Here is a 16,685-nt window from a genome sequence, read left to right as displayed (position 1 = left end):
GCCCAAAATTGAACCCGGGTGCTGGAAAATCCCAAAATCCCCGGAATTCGCCCCAAAATTGAACCCGGGTGTTGGAAAATCCCAAAATCCCCGGAATTCAGCCCAAAATTGAACCCGGGTGGTGAAAAATCCCAAAATCCCCGGAATTCAGCCCAAAATTGAACCCGGGTGTTGGAAAAATCCCAAAATCCCCGGAATTCGCCCCGGATTTGCCCAAAATCGCCCAAATTCGCCCCAAAACCTCACCTGGCTCCGGCTGCTCTCACCTACGGCGGTGGGCGTGGCCCGATGACGTCACCGCTGACGTCACTCCCAGACGGGGCGTGGCCAAGGCCGGAAACCGCCATTTCCTGTTTTTAGTTTTGCCGGTTTCGATTTGCGGCTTCCGGTGTGGGCGTGGCCTCCCGTATGCAAATGAGGACGGGGTTTGCACCCCCGCTCGGAAGCCACGCCCACCCCCACCCCCCCACCAAGCCGCGGTTTTCCCCGCCTTTTTTTGGCGGCCATCTTGGATTTTGATTTTGGGGGGGGTTTAAGGGCGGGGTTTTTTTCCGCGGGGGGTGGGTGTGGCCACAGATATGCTAATGAGGGGGGTTTAAAAGAAGCCACGCCCACCCGAGGTTTTCCCCGCCGTTTTTTCCGTGAGGTTTCGGACATCTTGGATCCAATTTCGGCCATCTTGGAGCGGATTTTTGGCCATCTTGGATTGGATTTTCGGCCATCTTGGATCCAATTTCGGCCATCTTGGATCGGCCATCTTGGATCGGCCATTTTGAGTCCAATTTCGGCCATCTTGGATCCAATTTCGACCATCTTGGATCGGCCATTTTGGATTCATTTTTGGCCATTTTGGATCCAATTTCAGCCATCTTGGATCGGCCATTTTGGCTCCAATTTCGGCCACCTTTACTCTGATTTTCGGCCATCTTGGATCGAACTTTCGGCCAAATTTTTGGGGTTTTCTGGGGGGTTTTTTGGAGCTTTTCGGGCGGGATTTTTTCCCAGCTCTGGGCGTGGCCCCCCTATGCTAATCACCCTCATTTCCGCGCAGACCCCGCCCACTCCCCCGACGTTTTCCCCCGCTCCTCTCCTGCGAGGACTGCGAGGGCCAGGTGAGCTTCGGCTGCTTCGCCGCCGGCTTCTTCCCGCAGCCGGCGCAGATCACCTGGGAGGGCGTGGCCTCGGACCGCAGCCGGAGCTTCCCGGAAGTGGGCGGGTCTCGCTTGGGGCGGAGCTCCCGCGTGACCCTGAGCGCCGCCGAGGCCAAGGGCAAAACGTTCCGGTGCCGGGTGGAGCACGGCGGGAAGAGCTTCGGCGCGGGACGTGGAAGGTGAGGGCGGGGGACGCACCCGGGGACACCTGGAGGTCACCTGGAGGTCACCTGGACTCATCTGGGTGGGGTTTGGGGACACCTGGAGGTCACCTGGACTCATCTGGGCGGGGTTTGGAGACACCTGGGTGGGGTTTGGGGACACCTGGAGGTCACCTGGAGGGGTTGGGGACACCTGGGCGGGGTTTGGGGACACCTGGAGGACACCTGGAGACACCTGGGCGGGGTTTGGAGACACCTGGAGGTCACCTGGAGGTCAGCTGGACTCATCTGGGCGGGGTTTGGAGACACCTGGGCGGGGTTTGGGGACACCTGGAGGACACCTGGAGACACCTGGGTGGGGTTTGGGGACACCTGGTGGACACCTGGTGGACACCTGGGTGGGGTTTGGGGACACCTGGAGGTCACCTGGACTCATCTGGGTGGGGTTTGGAGACACCTGGGAGGGGTTTGGGGACACATGGGTGGGGTTTGGGGACACCTGGAGGTCACCTGGACTCATCTGGGCGGGGTTTGGAGACACCTGGAGGTCACCTGGAGGTCACCTGGACTCATCTGGGTGGGGTTTGGGGACACCTGGAGGTCACCTGGACTCATCTGGGTGGGGTTTGGGGACACCTGGAGATACCTGGGTGGGGTTTGGGGACACCTGGAGAGGTTGGGGACACCTGGAGGTCACCTGGGCACACCTGGGTGGGGTTTGGGGACACCTGGGCGGGGTTTGGAGACACCTGGAGGTCACCTGGGCACACCTGGGTGGGGTTTGGGGACACCTGGGCGGGGTTTGGAGACACCTGGAGGTCACCTGGGCACACCTGGGTGGGGTTTGGGGACACCTGGGGTCACCTGGAGGTGACCTGGGCACACCCGGAGGCTTTTGAGGGCATCTGGAGGGGGTTCGGGGACACCTGGAGGAGGCTGGGGACACCTGGGTGAATTTTTGGGTCCATTTAGGACCAAATTTAAGCCATCTTGGATCGGCCATCTTGGATCGGCCATTGTGGATCAGTTTTCAGCCATCTTGGATCCAATGTCAGCCATTTTGTGTCAGCCATTTTGGCTCCAATTTCAGCCATTTTGGATCTGCCATTTTGGCTCCACTTTCGGCCATTTTGGGTCAGCCATTTTGGCTCCAATTTCGACCATCTTGGCTCCAATTTCAGCCATTTTGGGTCCGCCATTTTGGCTCAAATTTCGACCATTTTGGCTCCAATTTCAACCATTTTGGGTCAGCCATTTTGGCTCCAACTTTGGCCATTTTGGGTCAGCCATTTTGGCTCCAATTTCAGCCATTTTGTGTCAGCCATTTTGGCTCCAACTTTGGCCATTTTGGGTCAGCCATTTTGGCTCCAACTTTGGCCATTTTGGATCAGCTATTTTGGCTCCAATTTCAGCCATTTTGGGTCAGCCATTTTGGCTCCAATTTCGACCATCTTGGCTCCAATTTCAGCCATTTTGGGTCTGCCATTTTGGCTTCAATTTCGGCCATTTTGGCTCCAATTTCAACCATTTTGGCTCAGCCATTTTGGCTCCAATTTTGGCCAGTTTGGGTCTGCCATTTTGGCTTCAATTTCGGCCATTTTGGATCTGCCATTTTGGCTCCAATTTCGGCCATTTTGGGTCAGCCATTTTGGCTCCAATTTCGACCATCTTGGCTCCAATTTCAGCCATTTTGGGTCTGCCATTTTGGCTTCAATTTCGGCCATTTTGGCTCCAATTTCAACCATTTTGGGTCAGCCATTTTGGCTCCAATTTTGGCCAGTTTGGGTCTGCCATTTTGGCTTCAATTTCGGCCATTTTGGATCAGCCATTTTGGCTCCAATTTCAGCCATTTTGGGTCAGCCATTTTGGCTCCAATTTCGACCATCTTGGCTCCAATTTCAGCCATTTTGGGTCTGCCATTTTGGCTCCAATTTCGGCCATCTTGAATCCGATTTTCGGCCATCTTGAATCCGACTTTCGGCCATCTTGGCTCGATTTTGTTGCTTTTCCCGCCGGGATTTTTGGCTCACCTGTCCCCACCTGTCCCCACAGGCTGCCCCAACCACCCGCCCCCGGACTTCACCGTGTCCCTCCTGGGCGACCCCAACCTCTCCCACCTGGCCCAGGACGAGGTCCACCTGCTCTGCCAGGTGCGTGGGCGTGGCGCCGGCGAGGCCCGCCTCACCTGGTTGGTCAACGGTGAAGTCACCCAGCTGGAGGCGGAGCTCTCCACCTGCGAGGAGGGCGGGGCCGGCCAGGCGACGCTGAGCGGCCGCGTCAACGTCAGCCGGAAGCTGTGGGACTTGGGCAAAATCTTCACCTGCCAGGCCAGCCACGCCCACCTGGCCACGCCCCGCGAGGCCAACATCAGCAGCTTCTGTAAAGGTGAGGGGGATTTTGGGGAGTCTGGGGGGATTTTGGGGTTTTTTAATGGAAATTCAGGAAATTTCCCGCCCAAACCCGACCCGCCTCTGAAAAACCCCCAAAATTCCGGGGTTTTCACCCAAATTGCCAACAAATTTCTGCCTTTTTCTGCCAAATTTTGGCGCTTTTCGTCCCAAATTTCTGGTTTTTTCCGCCCCAATTTGCTGTGAATCCCCCAAATTTTCGCTTTTTCCCCCAAATTTTCTCCTTTTCCCCAAATCCGGCTCAAATCCCGAATTTTCTCCCCGAATTCTCTCTAAAACCGCAGAGTTTCGCTATTTTTCAACCAAAATTCGCGGTTTTCGCCCCAAATTGTCTCCCAATCCCGTTTTTTTTCCTCCAAACCAAATTTTTTCCCTCCAGCCCCGAATTTCCAACAGGAACCCCCAAATTTTCTCAGTTTTTTCCTAAAAAGCCACCAACACTCAGATTTTTTTCACATTTTTTAACCAGAATCGCTGTTTTTCACCCCAATTTCTTCACAATCCCGAAATTTCTCGCTGCAACCCCAAATCCTTCTTCCAACCTCGATTTCCTCCAAAAACCCCTCCTAAAATCCCAATTTTCCCCCCAAAAAAACCAAGTTTTTTCCTAAAAAACCCCAAAAATCCATATTTTTACTGAAAAAACCCCAATTTTTCCCCCAAATCGCTGTTTTTTCACTCAAATCCCCTCCCAACCCCAACTCCCTCCTCCAACCCCAAATCCCCTCCAAAAACCCCTCCTAAAATCCCAATTTTCCCCCAAAAAAACCAGATTTTTACCTAAAAAAACCCCAAAAATCTGATTTCCCCCCGAAAATCCCCGTTTTTTTTCCTTTTTTCCCCCCAAAATCGCCGTTTTTTCACCCAAAACCTCCGTGTCTCCCGCCACCGGCCAGCTCCCGTCCCCACGCCCTCGGTGTCGGTGCTGCCGCCCTCCCTGCGCGACCTCTACCTGTCCGGCAGCCCCAACCTCACCTGCGTGGCCACCGCCCTGAAATCCCCGCTGGCCAAATTCACCTGGAGCCGCTCCCCGGGCGGGGCCCTGGGCGCGGCCACGGCCGGCCCCGCCCTGCGGCTGCCCAACGGCTTCTACGAGGTCCGGAACTTCCTGGGGATCTGCGCCGAGGACTGGAGCTCCGGCGCCGCCTTCACCTGCGAGGTCACGGCCGAGGAGCTGGGGCCCGAGCCGCTGGTGGCCACCGCCCGCAAGGACAGCGGTCAGTGCGCGCCTTCGGGGCGGAGCGCCGCGGCTTCGGGGGAAAACTCGGGGCGGTTTGGGGGGTTTGGGGGGCTGGTCTTGGTTTTCGGGTCGGAATTTGGGGTTTTTAGGAGGTTAGTCCTGGTTTTAAGGAGGTTAGTCCTGGTTTTCAGGTAATTTTTCCCGGTTTTTGGGTCAGAATTTGGGGTTTTTAGGAGGTTAATCTTGGTTTTAAGGAGGTTAATCCTGGTTTTCAGGTGATTTTTCCTGGTTTTGGGTCGGAAATTGGGGTTTTTAGGAGGTTAGGCCTGGTTTTTAGGAGGTTAATCCTGGTTTTTAGAGATTTTTCACGGTTTTTGGGTCAGAATTTGGGGTTTTTAGGAGGTTAGTCCCAGTTTTTAGGAAGTTAATCCTGGTTTAAAGCAGGTTAATCCCAGTTTTGTGGAGGTTAATCTTGGTTTTGAGGCGGTTAATCCTGGTTTTCAGGTGATTTTTCCTGGTTTTGGGTCGGAAATCGGGATTTTTAGGAGGTCAGTCTTGGTTTTGAGGAGGTTAATCCTGGTTTAAAGCAGGTTAATCCCAGTTTTGTGGAGGTTAATCTTGGTTTTGAGGAGGTTAATCCTGGTTTTAAGAATGGTTCAGCCAAACTGGGAACGGTTCTTCCAACTGCGAATGGTTCTTCCAACTGGGAATGGTTCTTCCAACTGGGAGACCCAACTGGGAATGGTTCTTTGAACTGGGAACGGTTCTTCCAACTGGGAATGGTTCTTCCAAACTGGGAACCCAACCGGGAACTGTTCTTCCAACTGGGATTGGTTCTTCCAACTGGGAGACCCAACTGGGAATAGTTCTTCCAACTGGGAACGGTTCTTCCAACTGGGGAACCCAACTGGGAACGGTTCTTCCAACTGGGGAACCCAACTGGGAATGGTTCTTCCAACTGGGAGACCCAACTGGGATTGGTTCTTCCAACTGGGAGACCCAACTGGGAACGGTTCTTCCAACTGGGACACCCAACCGGGAACGGTTCTTCCAACCGGGAACTGTTCTTCCAACTGGGAATGGTTCTTCCAACTGGGAGACCCAACTGGGAATGGTTCTTCCAACTGGGAATGGTTCTTCCAACTGGGAACGGTTCTTCCAACTGGGAACGGTTCTTCCAACTGGGATCGGTTCTTCCAACTGGGGAACCCAACCGGGAACGGTTCTTCCAACCGGGAACGGTTCTTCCAACTGGGGAACCCAACCGGGAATGGTTCTTCCAACTGGGACACCCAACCAGGAACGGTTCTTCCAACTGGGAGACCCAACTGGGAATGGTTCTTCCAACTGGGAATGGTTCTTCCAACTGGGACACCCAACCGGGACCGCCCTTCCCCGCCCGCCGCCCCCCACCCCAAACTGACCAGCGCCCCCCCCCCCCCCCCAACCCTCCAGGCGGCGCCGCCGCGGTGGCGCCGAGCGTCTTCGTCTTCCCGCCGCCCCCCGAGGAGCTGGCCCGCGCCGAGGTGGCCACCTTGACCTGCCTGGCCAGCGGCTTCTCGCCGCGCGACGTCCTCATCACCTGGACGCAGCAGGACGCGCCGGTGGACGCGGCGAGCTTCTCCGTCTTCGGCCCCGAGCCGGACGCCGGCGCTTCCGGGACGTTCTCGGCCTACTCCAAGCTGGTGGTGCCCTTCGGGGCGTGGCGGCGCGGCGACGTCTTCGGCTGCCTGGTGGGCCACGAGGGCGTGGCCGGCGGCGTCAGGTTCATCCAGAGGAGCCTGGACCGCTCGGCGGCGCGGCCGGCCAACGTCAACGTCTCCGTGGTGCTGGCCGACGCCGACGTCGTGTGCTACTGAATTCCCGGCGGGAAATAAATGGAATTTAAGGAAATCCAAAATCCGTTTCCGGCCGTCGGTTTTTTTTCGGGGGGGGGGGGGGGGGGAAGGAAATAAAATGGGGTTTTGGGGCGGAATCCCAGGGTTTTAGGAGGGAAAAAATGCGGATTTGAGGAGGCGAAACGTCGGCTTTAGGTGGGAAAGTGGTTCTGGGGTGAAATCGGTCGATTTTGGGTGCAAAACGTCGATTTCTGGACGTAAATGTGGGTTTTTAGGAGGAAACGTGGATTTGGGGTGAAATCGGTCGATTTTGGGTGCAAAACGTCGATTTCTGGACGTAAATGTGGGTTTTTAGGAGGAAACGGGGATTTGGGGTGAAATCGGTCGATTTTGGGTGCAAAACGTCGATTTCTGGACGTAAATGTGGGTTTTTAGGAGGAAACATGGATTTGGGGCGAAATCCGTGGATTTTAGGAGGAAAAAGTGGCTTTGGGGGGAAATCGGTCGATTTTAGGAGGAGAAATGTCGATTTTTGGAGAAAAGGTCGATTTCAGGACGAAAACCTGGATTTTGGGTGGAAAATGTGGATTTTAGGAGGTGAAATCGGTCGATTTTAGGAGGAAAAGTGGATTTGGGGTGAAATTCATGGAATTTAGGACGGAAAGTGTCGATTTTTAGTAGGAAATGTGGATTTGGGGTGAAATCGGTCGATTTTGGGTGGCAAGACGTCGATTTCTGGACGTAAATGTGGGTTTTTAGGAGGAAACGTGGATTTGGGGTGAAATCGGTCGATTTTGGGTGCAAAACGTCGATTTCTGGATGTAAATGTGGGTCTTTAGGAGGAAACGTGGATTTGGGGCGAAATCCGTGGATTTTAGGAGGAAAAAGTGGATTTGGGGCGAAATCGGTCGATTTTAGGAGGAGAAATGTCGATTTTTGGAGAAAAGGTCGATTTCAGGACGAAAACCTGGATTTTGGGTGGAAAATGTGGATTTTAGGAGGTGAAATCGGTCGATTTTAGGAGGAAAAGTGGATTTGGGGTGAAATTCCTGGAATTTAGGACGGAAAGTGTCGATTTTTAGTAGGAAATGTGGATTTGGGGTGAAATCGGTCGATTTTGGGTGTAAAACATCGATTTCTGGACGTAAATGTGGGTTTTTAGGAGGAAACGTGGATTTGGGGTGAAATCGGTCGATTTTGGGAGGAAAAAGTGGATTTGGGGCGAAATCGGTCGATTTTAGGAGGAGAAATGTCGATTTTTGGAGAAAAGGTCGATTTCAGGACGAAAACGTGGATTTTGGGTGGAAAATGTGGATTTTAGGAGGTGAAATCGGCCGATTTTAGGAGGAAAAGTGGATTTGGGATGAAATTCCTGGAATTTAGGACGGAAAGTGTCAATTTTTAGTAGGAAACGTGGATTTGGGGTGAAATCGGTCGATTTTGGGTGTAAAACGTCGATTACTGGACGTAAATGTGGATTTTTAGGAGGAAACGTGGATTTGGGGTGAAATCGGTCGATTTTGGGTGGAAAATGTGGATTTTAAGAAGGAACGTGTGGATTTTAGGAGAAAAAGGAGATTTTGGGCGGAAAAGTGGATTTCAGGAGGAAACGTGGATTTTTTTTTTTTGTTTTTTTTTCTCTATTTCAGGTTTTTTTTGGGTTTTTTTTCAGGTTTTTTTTGTGGTTTTTTTTCCCGGGTTTTTTGGGGTTTTTTTCCCTTTTTTTTTTTTTTCCTGCCTTTTCTCCAGTTTTTGGTGGTTTTTTTTTCCTTTTTTTTTCCTTTTTTTTTTTTGTTTTTTTCCCCTTTTTTTCTTCTTCTTTATTTTTTTTTCCTTTTTTCCCCTCCCCCCGCGTTTTTTTTTTAACATTTTTTCCCAATTTCCCCCTTTTTCCCCCCAGCTTTTCCCCCCACCGTCCTGGAGCTGCTGCCGGCGCTGGAGCCCGAGCGGGATCCGGAAGATTCCGACCTCTGGGCCTTCGGCACCTTCGTCATCCTCTTCCTCCTCAGCCTCTTCTACGGCACCGGCGTCACCGTCTTCAAGGTAAACCCCCCAAAAAAACCAAATTCGGGCAATTCCCCACCAAAAATCGCTATTTTCATCATTTCCCCCCAAAAAAATCGCTGTTTTTCATCATTTCCCCCCCCAAAAATCGCCTTTTTTCATGATTTTCCCCCCAAAAATCGCCATTTTCATCATTTTCCCCAAAAAATCGCCGGTTTTGGCTGATTTTTACCCCAAAATTGCCATTTTTGCTGATTTCCCCCCAAAAATCGCCGTATTTTACCCCAAAATTTGCCATTTTTTATGATTTTTCCCCCCAAAATTTGCCATTTTTACCCCCAAAATCACCATTTTTGGCTGATTTCCCCCCAAAATTGCCATTTTTTGCTGATTCTTCCCCCAAATTTGCCATTTTTGCTGATTTTTCCCCCCAAAATTTGCCATTTTTACCCCAAAAATTAATATTTTTGCTGATTTTTCCCCCAAATTTGCCATTTTCCCTGATTTCCCCCCAAAATTTTCCATTTTATACCCCAAAAATCACAATTTTGGACTGATTTTCCCCCAAAATTTGCCATTTTTACGACAAAATCACCATTTTTGCCGATTTTTCCCCAAAATTTGCCATTTTTCCTGATTTCCCCCCCAAAATCTGCCATTTTTTTCCCAAAATTTGCCGATTTCCCCCCAAAAATCGCTTTTTTCCCCCGCTGCCTTTCCCCAGTGTTGCCGGTTTTGGGTCGATTTTTCCCAATTTTGGGTTTTTTTTCAGGTGCTCTGAGCTCGCGGGAGAAGATTTCGCCTTCCGACCTCGATTTTGGGCGTTTTTCTGGGGCAATAAAATGGAATTTTGGGTGCGCTGCGTGGAACTTGTCGTTTTTGAACGCCGAAATCGTGATTTTCTGTGAAAATGCCCCATTTTATGAAATGGAATCGGCCTTTTCCCGAAAATCCCAATTTTCTGAGCCCCAATTTTGCAACCCAATTTTTCCCCCATAATTCCCAATTTCTTCCCCCCAAAATCCCAAATTTTGGCCAAAATCCCAAATTTTCTTTCCAATCCCAAAATCCCAAATTTTGGCCAAAATCCCCAATTTTTTCCCCAAAAATCCCAATTTTTTCCCAAAAATCCGTCAAATTTTCCCCAAAATCCCCCAATTTTTCCCCCCAAGTCCCCTAATTTTGCAAAAATCCCCAGCTTTTTTGCCCCAAAACCCCCAATTTTTTCCCCCAAAATCCCCAATTTTTGGCAAAAAAAATCCCCAATTTTCCCCCCCCAAAATTCCCAAATTTTGCCCAAAAACCCCAAATTTCCCCAAAATCCAAATTTTCCCCCCAAAATCCCCAATTTTTGCCAACAATTGCCAAATTTTTTTTCCCCCAAAATCCCCAAATTTTCCTCCCCAAAATTCCCAATTTCCCCCCCCCCAAAATCCCCAAATTTTGACCAAAAAACCCCAAATTTTCCCCCCATAATTCCCCAGTTTTTCCCCAAAATTCCCAAATTTCACCCCCAAATCCCGATTTTCCTCCAAAATCCCCAAATTTTGCCCCAGATTTTCCAAAAATCCCCAAAATTTCCCCCAAAATTCCCAAAAATCCCAAAACTTCCCCAAATTTCCCCAAAATTTCCCCAAATTCCCCAAATTTCCCCCAGGAAAAAAAAAAAAACCACAAAAATCCGGAAAAAGCAAAAAAAAAAAAAAAAATTCCTTTATTTTGGGAGCTTTCGGGATTTCGGGAATTTTGGGAATTTTGGGAATTTTGGGAAATTTTGGGGAATTTTTGGGGATTTTTTTTGGGGGGGGATTTTTGGGATTTTTTGGGGAAATTTTGGGATTTTTTTTGGGAATTTTTCGGATTTTTTGGGATTTTTTTGGATTTTTAAAAGATTTTTGGGATTTTTTGGGGATTTTTTTGGGGATTTTGGGATTTTGGGGAATTTTTTTGAATTTTGGGGTCTTTTTTAAATTTTTTGGATTTTTTGGAAATTTTTGGGGAATTTTTGGGAATTTTAAGGTTTTCAAGGGATTTTTTTGGGATTTTTTGGGGGATTTTTGGGATATTTTGGGAACTTTTTAAACTTTTTGGGATATTTTTGGGACTTTTTGGAATTTTTGGGGATTTTTTTGGGATTTCGGGAATTTTTGTGATTTATTTTTGGTTTTTTTCGGGGTTTTTGGGGTTTTTTGGCATTTTTTGGGAAATTTTTTTGGGGGGGGATTTTTGGGATTTTTTTGGGAGTTTTTTATTTTTTAAAATTTTTTGGGGATTTTTGGGATTTTTCGGGAAATTTTGGGGTTTTTTTGTGGATTTTTTTGGATTTTTCTACGATTTTTTTTAAATTTATTTGGATTTTTTGGGGAATTTTGGGGATTTTTTTAGGATTTTGGGGGATTTTTGGGATTTTTTTTTGAATTTTGGGGGGAATTTTTGGGGTTTTGGGGGATTTTGGGGAATTTTTTTGGGATTTTGGGGGATTTTGGTTTTTTTTTAATTTTTTGGGGGTTTTTTGGGATTTTCCGAGCGCCGGGGGAGGGAAAATTCCCGGGATTTTCCAGCGGCTCCGGCTCCGGCTCACTTCACCTAAAATGGGGGGAAAAAGGCAAAAATGGGCAAAAATGACCAAAAAAAGGCAAAAATGGGCAAAAATGACCAAAAATGGGCAAAAATGGGCAAAAATGACCAAAAAAAGGCAAAAATGGGCAAAAATGACCAAAAATGGGCAAAAATGGGCAAAAATGACCAAAAATGGGCAAAAATGGGCAAAAATGACCAAAAAAAGGCAAAAATGGGCAAAAATGAGGGGGAAAATCGGATTTTTGGGTGAAAAAAAATCAAGAAAAATATCGGGGTTTTTTGGGGAAATAATTGGAATTTTTGGGTGAAAAATGAGGAGAAAAATGGGAAAATTTGGGTGAAAAAAAATCAGGAAAAAATGGGGATTTTTTGGGGAAATAATTGGAATTTTTGGGTGAAAAAACATGGGAAAAAATGGGAATTTTGGGTGAAAAACACAGAAAAAAATGGAATTTTGGGGTGAAAAATGAGGGAAAAATCGGATTTTTGGGGAAAAACATCAAGAAAAAATCTGATTTTTGGGGAAAAAAATCAGGAAAAAATCGGGGATTTTTTGGGAAAATAATTGGAATTTTTGGGTGAAAAACCAGGGGGAAAATGGGAATTTTTGGGGTGAAAAATGGCTGAAAAGCGCGAATTTTTGCCCTAAAATGGTCGAATTTCGCCCAAAATCCAAGGGGATAAAAGGGGAATTTCGGGAATTTCGGGAATTTCGGGAATTTCGGGAATTTCGGGAATTTCGGGAATTCCGGGAATTCCGGGAATTCCGGGCTTTACCTTGATGAGGGTGACGGTGGCGCTGTAGAAGAGGCTGAGGATGAAGAGGAAACCGGAGGAAAGGGGGAATTTTGGGTGAAAAACGGGAGAAAAATCGGGATTTTGGGGCAAAGAACACCAGGAGACAAATGGGAATTTTGGGGTGAAAAAAGAGGGAAAAAATGGGAATTTTGGGTGAAAAACACAGAAAAAACTGGGAATTTTTGGGTGGAAAAACCAGGGAAAAATGGGAATTTTGGGGTGAAAAACCAGGGAAAAATGGGAATTTTGGGGTGAAAAATGAGGGGAAAAATCGGATTTTTGGGGAAAAAATGAGGGGAAAAATCAGATTTTTGGGTGAAAAAAAATCAGGAAAAAATCGGGGATTTTTTGGGAAAATAATTGGAATTTTGGGTGAAAAACCAGGGAAAAAATGGGAATTTTTGGGGTGAAAAATGGCTGAAAAACGCGAACTTTTGCCCTAAAATGGTCGAATTTCGCCCCAAATCCACGGGGATAAAACGGGAATTTCGGGAATTCCGGGAATTCCGGGAATTCCGGGAATTCCGGGAATTCCGGGCTTTACCTTGATGAGGGTGACGGTGGCGCTGTAGAAGAGGCTGAGGATGAAGAGGAAACCGGGAGGAAAGGGGGAATTTTGGGTGAAAAACGGGAGAAAAATCGGGATTTTGGGGCAAAAAACACCAGGAGACAAATGGGAATTTTTGGGTGGAAAAACATGGGAAAAAATGGGAATTTTGGGTGAAAAACACAGAAAAAAATGGGAATTTTTGGGTGGAAAAACCAGGGAAAAATGGGAATTTTGGGGTGAAAAACCAGGGAAAAATGGGAATTTTGGGTGAAAAACACAGAAAAAAATGGGAATTTTGGGTGAAAAACACAGAAAAAAATGGGAATTTTGGGTGAAAAACACAGGAAAAAAATGGGAATTTTGGGGTGAAAAATGAGGGGAAAAATCGGATTTTTGGGGAAAAAATGAGGGGAAAAATCAGATTTTTGGGTGAAAAAAAATCAGGAAAAAATCGGGGATTTTTTGGGAAAATAATTGGAATTTTTGGGTGAAAAACCAGGGGAAAAAATGGGTATTTTGGGTGAAAAACACAGAAAAAAATGGGAATTTTGGGGTGAAAAATGAGGGAAAAATCGGATTTTTGGGGAAAAACATCAAGAAAAAAATCTGATTTTTGGGGAAAAAAATCAGGAAAAAATCGGGGATTTTTTGGGAAATAATTGGAATTTTTGGGTGAAAAACCAGGGGGAAAATGGGAATTTTTGGGGCACAAAAACAGCGAAAAAACGCGAATTTTTGCCCTAAAATGGTCGAATTTCGCCCAAAATCCACAGGGGAAAAAGGGGAATTCCGGGAATTCCGGGAATTCCGGGAATTCCGGGGTTTACCTTGATGAGGGTGACGGTGGCGCTGTAGAAGAGGCTGAGGATGAAGAGGAAACCGGGAGGAAAGGGGGAATTTTGGGTGAAAAACGGGAGAAAAATCGGGATTTTGGGGCAAAGAACACCAGGAGAAAAATGGGAATTTTGGGGTGGAAAAACAGGGGAAAAAATGGGAATTTTGGGTGAAAAACACAGAAAAAAATGGGAATTTTGGGTGAAAAACCAGGGAAAAATGGGAATTTTGGGGTGAAAAACCAGGGAAAAATGGGAATTTTGGGGTGAAAAATGAGGGGAAAAATCGGATTTTTGGGGAAAAAATGAGGGGAAAAATCAGATTTTTGGGTGAAAAAAAATCAGGAAAAAATCGGGGATTTTTTGGGAAAATAATTGGAATTTTTGGGTGAAAAACCAGGGGAAAAAATGGGTATTTTGGGTGAAAAACACAGAAAAAAATGGGAATTTTGGGGTGAAAAATGAGGGAAAAATCGGATTTTTGGGGAAAAACATCAAGAAAAAAATCTGATTTTTGGGGAAAAAAATCAGGAAAAAATCGGGGATTTTTTGGGAAATAATTGGAATTTTTGGGTGAAAAACCAGGGGGAAAATGGGAATTTTTGGGGCACAAAAACAGCGAAAAAACGCGAATTTTTGCCCTAAAATGGTCGAATTTCGCCCAAAATCCACAGGGGAAAAAGGGGAATTTCGGGAATTCCGGGAATTCCGGGAATTCCGGGCTTTACCTTGATGAGGGTGACGGTGGCGCTGTAGAAGAGGCTGAGGATGAAGAGGAAACCGGGAGGAAAGGGGGAATTTTGGGTGAAAAACGGGAGAAAAATCGGGATTTTGGGGCAAAGAACACCAAGAGAAAAATGGGAATTTTTGGGTGGAAAAACATGGGAAAAAATGGGAATTTTGGGTGAAAAACACAGAAAAAAATGGGAATTTTGGGGTGAAAAATGAGGGGAAAAATCGGATTTTTGGGTGAAAAACGGGAGAAAAATCGGGATTTTGGGGCAAAAATCAGGAAAAAATCGGGGATTTTTTGGGAAATAATTGGAATTTTTGGGTGAAAAAACAGGGAAAAAAATGGGAATTTTGGGTGAAAAACAGAGAAAAAAATGGGAATTTTGGGGTGAAAAATGAGGGAAAAATCGGATTTTTGGGGAAAAAATCAGGGAAAAAATCGGATTTTTGGGGAAAAAAATCAGGAAAAAATGGGGATTTTTGGGGAAATAATTGGAATTTTTGGGTGAAAAACCAGGGGAAAAAATGGGAATTTTTGGGGTGAAAAATGGCTGAAAAGCGCGAAATTTTGCCCTAAAATGGTCGAATTTTGCCCAAAATCCACGGGGGAAAAAACGGGAATTCCGGGAATTCCGGGAATTCCGGGCTTTACCTTGATGAGGGTGACGGTGGCGCTGTAGAAGAGGCTGAGGATGAAGAGGACGATGAAGGTCGAGGCCGTGGCCCAGAGGTCGCGCAGGTCCTCGTCCTCCTCCAGGGCGGCGCCGGCGAGCAGCGCTGCGCCGAAAAACGCAACTTTCGCCGAGTGCGCCCAAACGCCCGCATTCCCACCCAAAATGACGGCGCTTTGCCGGAGAGCCCCGGCGCGCTTACCCCCCAAATTCGGGATTTTTTACCCCAAAATTTGGGATTTTTTACCCCAAAATTTGGGATTTTTTACCCCCAAAATTTGGGATTTTTTACCCCAAAATTTGGGGTATTTTACCCCAAAATTTGGGATTTTTACCCCAAAATTTGGGATTTTTTTACCCCAAAATTTGGGATTTTTTACCCCAAAATTTGGGATTTTTTACCCCAAAATTTGGGATTTTCCACCCAAAATGACGGCGCTTTGCCGGAGAGGCCCGGCGCGCTTACCCCAAAATTCGGGATTTTTTACCCCAAAAATTGGGGTTTTTTACCCCAAAATTTGGATCTTTTTACCCCAAAATTTGGGATTTTTTACCCCAAAATTTGGGATTTTTTACCCCAAAATTTGGGATTTTCCACCCAAAATGACGGCGCTTTACCGGAGAGGCCCGGCGCGCTTACCCCCAAATTCGGGATTTTTTACCCCCAAATTCGGGATTTTTACCCCAAAATTTGGATTTTTTACCCCAAAGTTTGGGATTTTTTACCCCAAAATTCGGGATTTTTTACCCCACAATTTGGGATTTTTTACCCCAAAATTTGGGATTTTTTCGCCCAAAATTAGGAATTTTTAACGCCAAAAATTCTGATTTTTTTACCCAAAATCTTGGATTTTTTACCCAAAATCTTGGATTTTTTACCCCAAAATTTGGGATTTTTTACCCCAAAATTTGGGATTTTTTACCCCAAAATTTGGGATTTTCCACCCAAAATGACGGCGCTTTACCGAGAGGCCCGGCGCGCTTACCCCCAAATTCGGGATTTTTTACCCCAAAATTTGGGATTTTTTACCCCAAAATTTGGATTTTTTTACCCCCAAATTTGGGATTTTTTACCCCAAAATTCGGGATTTTTTACCCCAAAATTTGGGATTTTTTACCCCAAAATTTGGATTTTTTTACCCCAAAATTTGGGATTTTTTACCCCCAAATTTGGGATTTTTTACCCCAAAATTTGGGATTTTTTACCCCAAAATTTGGGATTTTTTACCCCAAAATTTGGGATTTTCCACCCAAAATGACGGCGCTTTACCGGAGAGGCCCGGCGCGCTTACCCCCAAAATTTGGGATTTTTTACCCCAAAATTTGGGATTTTCCACCCAAAATGCCGGCGCTTTACCGGAGAGGCCCGGCGCGCTTACCCCCAAATTCGGGATTTTTTACCCCAAAATTTGGGATTTTTTACCCCAAAATTTGGGATTTTTTACCCCACAATTTGTGATTTTTTACCCCAAAATTTGAGATTTTTTACCCCAAAATTTGGGATTGTTGGACCCAAAATTTGGGATTGTTGGACCCAAAATTTGGGATTTTCCACCCAAAATGCCGGCGCTTTACCGGAGAGGCCCGGCGCGCTTACCCCCAAATTTGGGATTTTTTACCCCAAAATTCGGGATTTTTTACCCCAAAATTTGGGATTTTTTTACCCCAAAATTTGGGATTTTTTACCCCAAAATTCGGGATTTTTTACCCCAAAATTTGGGATTTTTTACCCCAAAATTCGGGATTTTTTACCCCAAAATTTGGGATTTTTTTACCCCA

General features: G+C 46.7%; 1 gene segment (V, D, J or C); it reads left to right on the top strand.

Annotated features, from left to right (window-relative positions):
- Nucleotides 1–288: 288 nt before the first annotated feature.
- On the top strand, nucleotides 289–6,759 carry LOC137466787 (Ig alpha chain C region-like). The segment is given in 5 exon segments: nucleotides 289–293; nucleotides 1,052–1,323; nucleotides 3,365–3,697; nucleotides 4,617–4,937; nucleotides 6,356–6,759. Coding segments are annotated over 5 exon segments (1,335 nt in total).
- The last annotated feature ends 9,926 nt before the right edge of the window (nucleotides 6,760–16,685 follow it).

This window comes from Anomalospiza imberbis, unplaced genomic scaffold, assembly GCF_031753505.1.
Source record: "Anomalospiza imberbis isolate Cuckoo-Finch-1a 21T00152 unplaced genomic scaffold, ASM3175350v1 scaffold_437, whole genome shotgun sequence".
Classification (NCBI taxonomy): domain Eukaryota; kingdom Metazoa; phylum Chordata; class Aves; order Passeriformes; family Viduidae; genus Anomalospiza; species Anomalospiza imberbis.
Note: the sequence above shows the minus strand (reverse complement) of the source record. Positions and strands in the feature narration are given on the sequence as shown.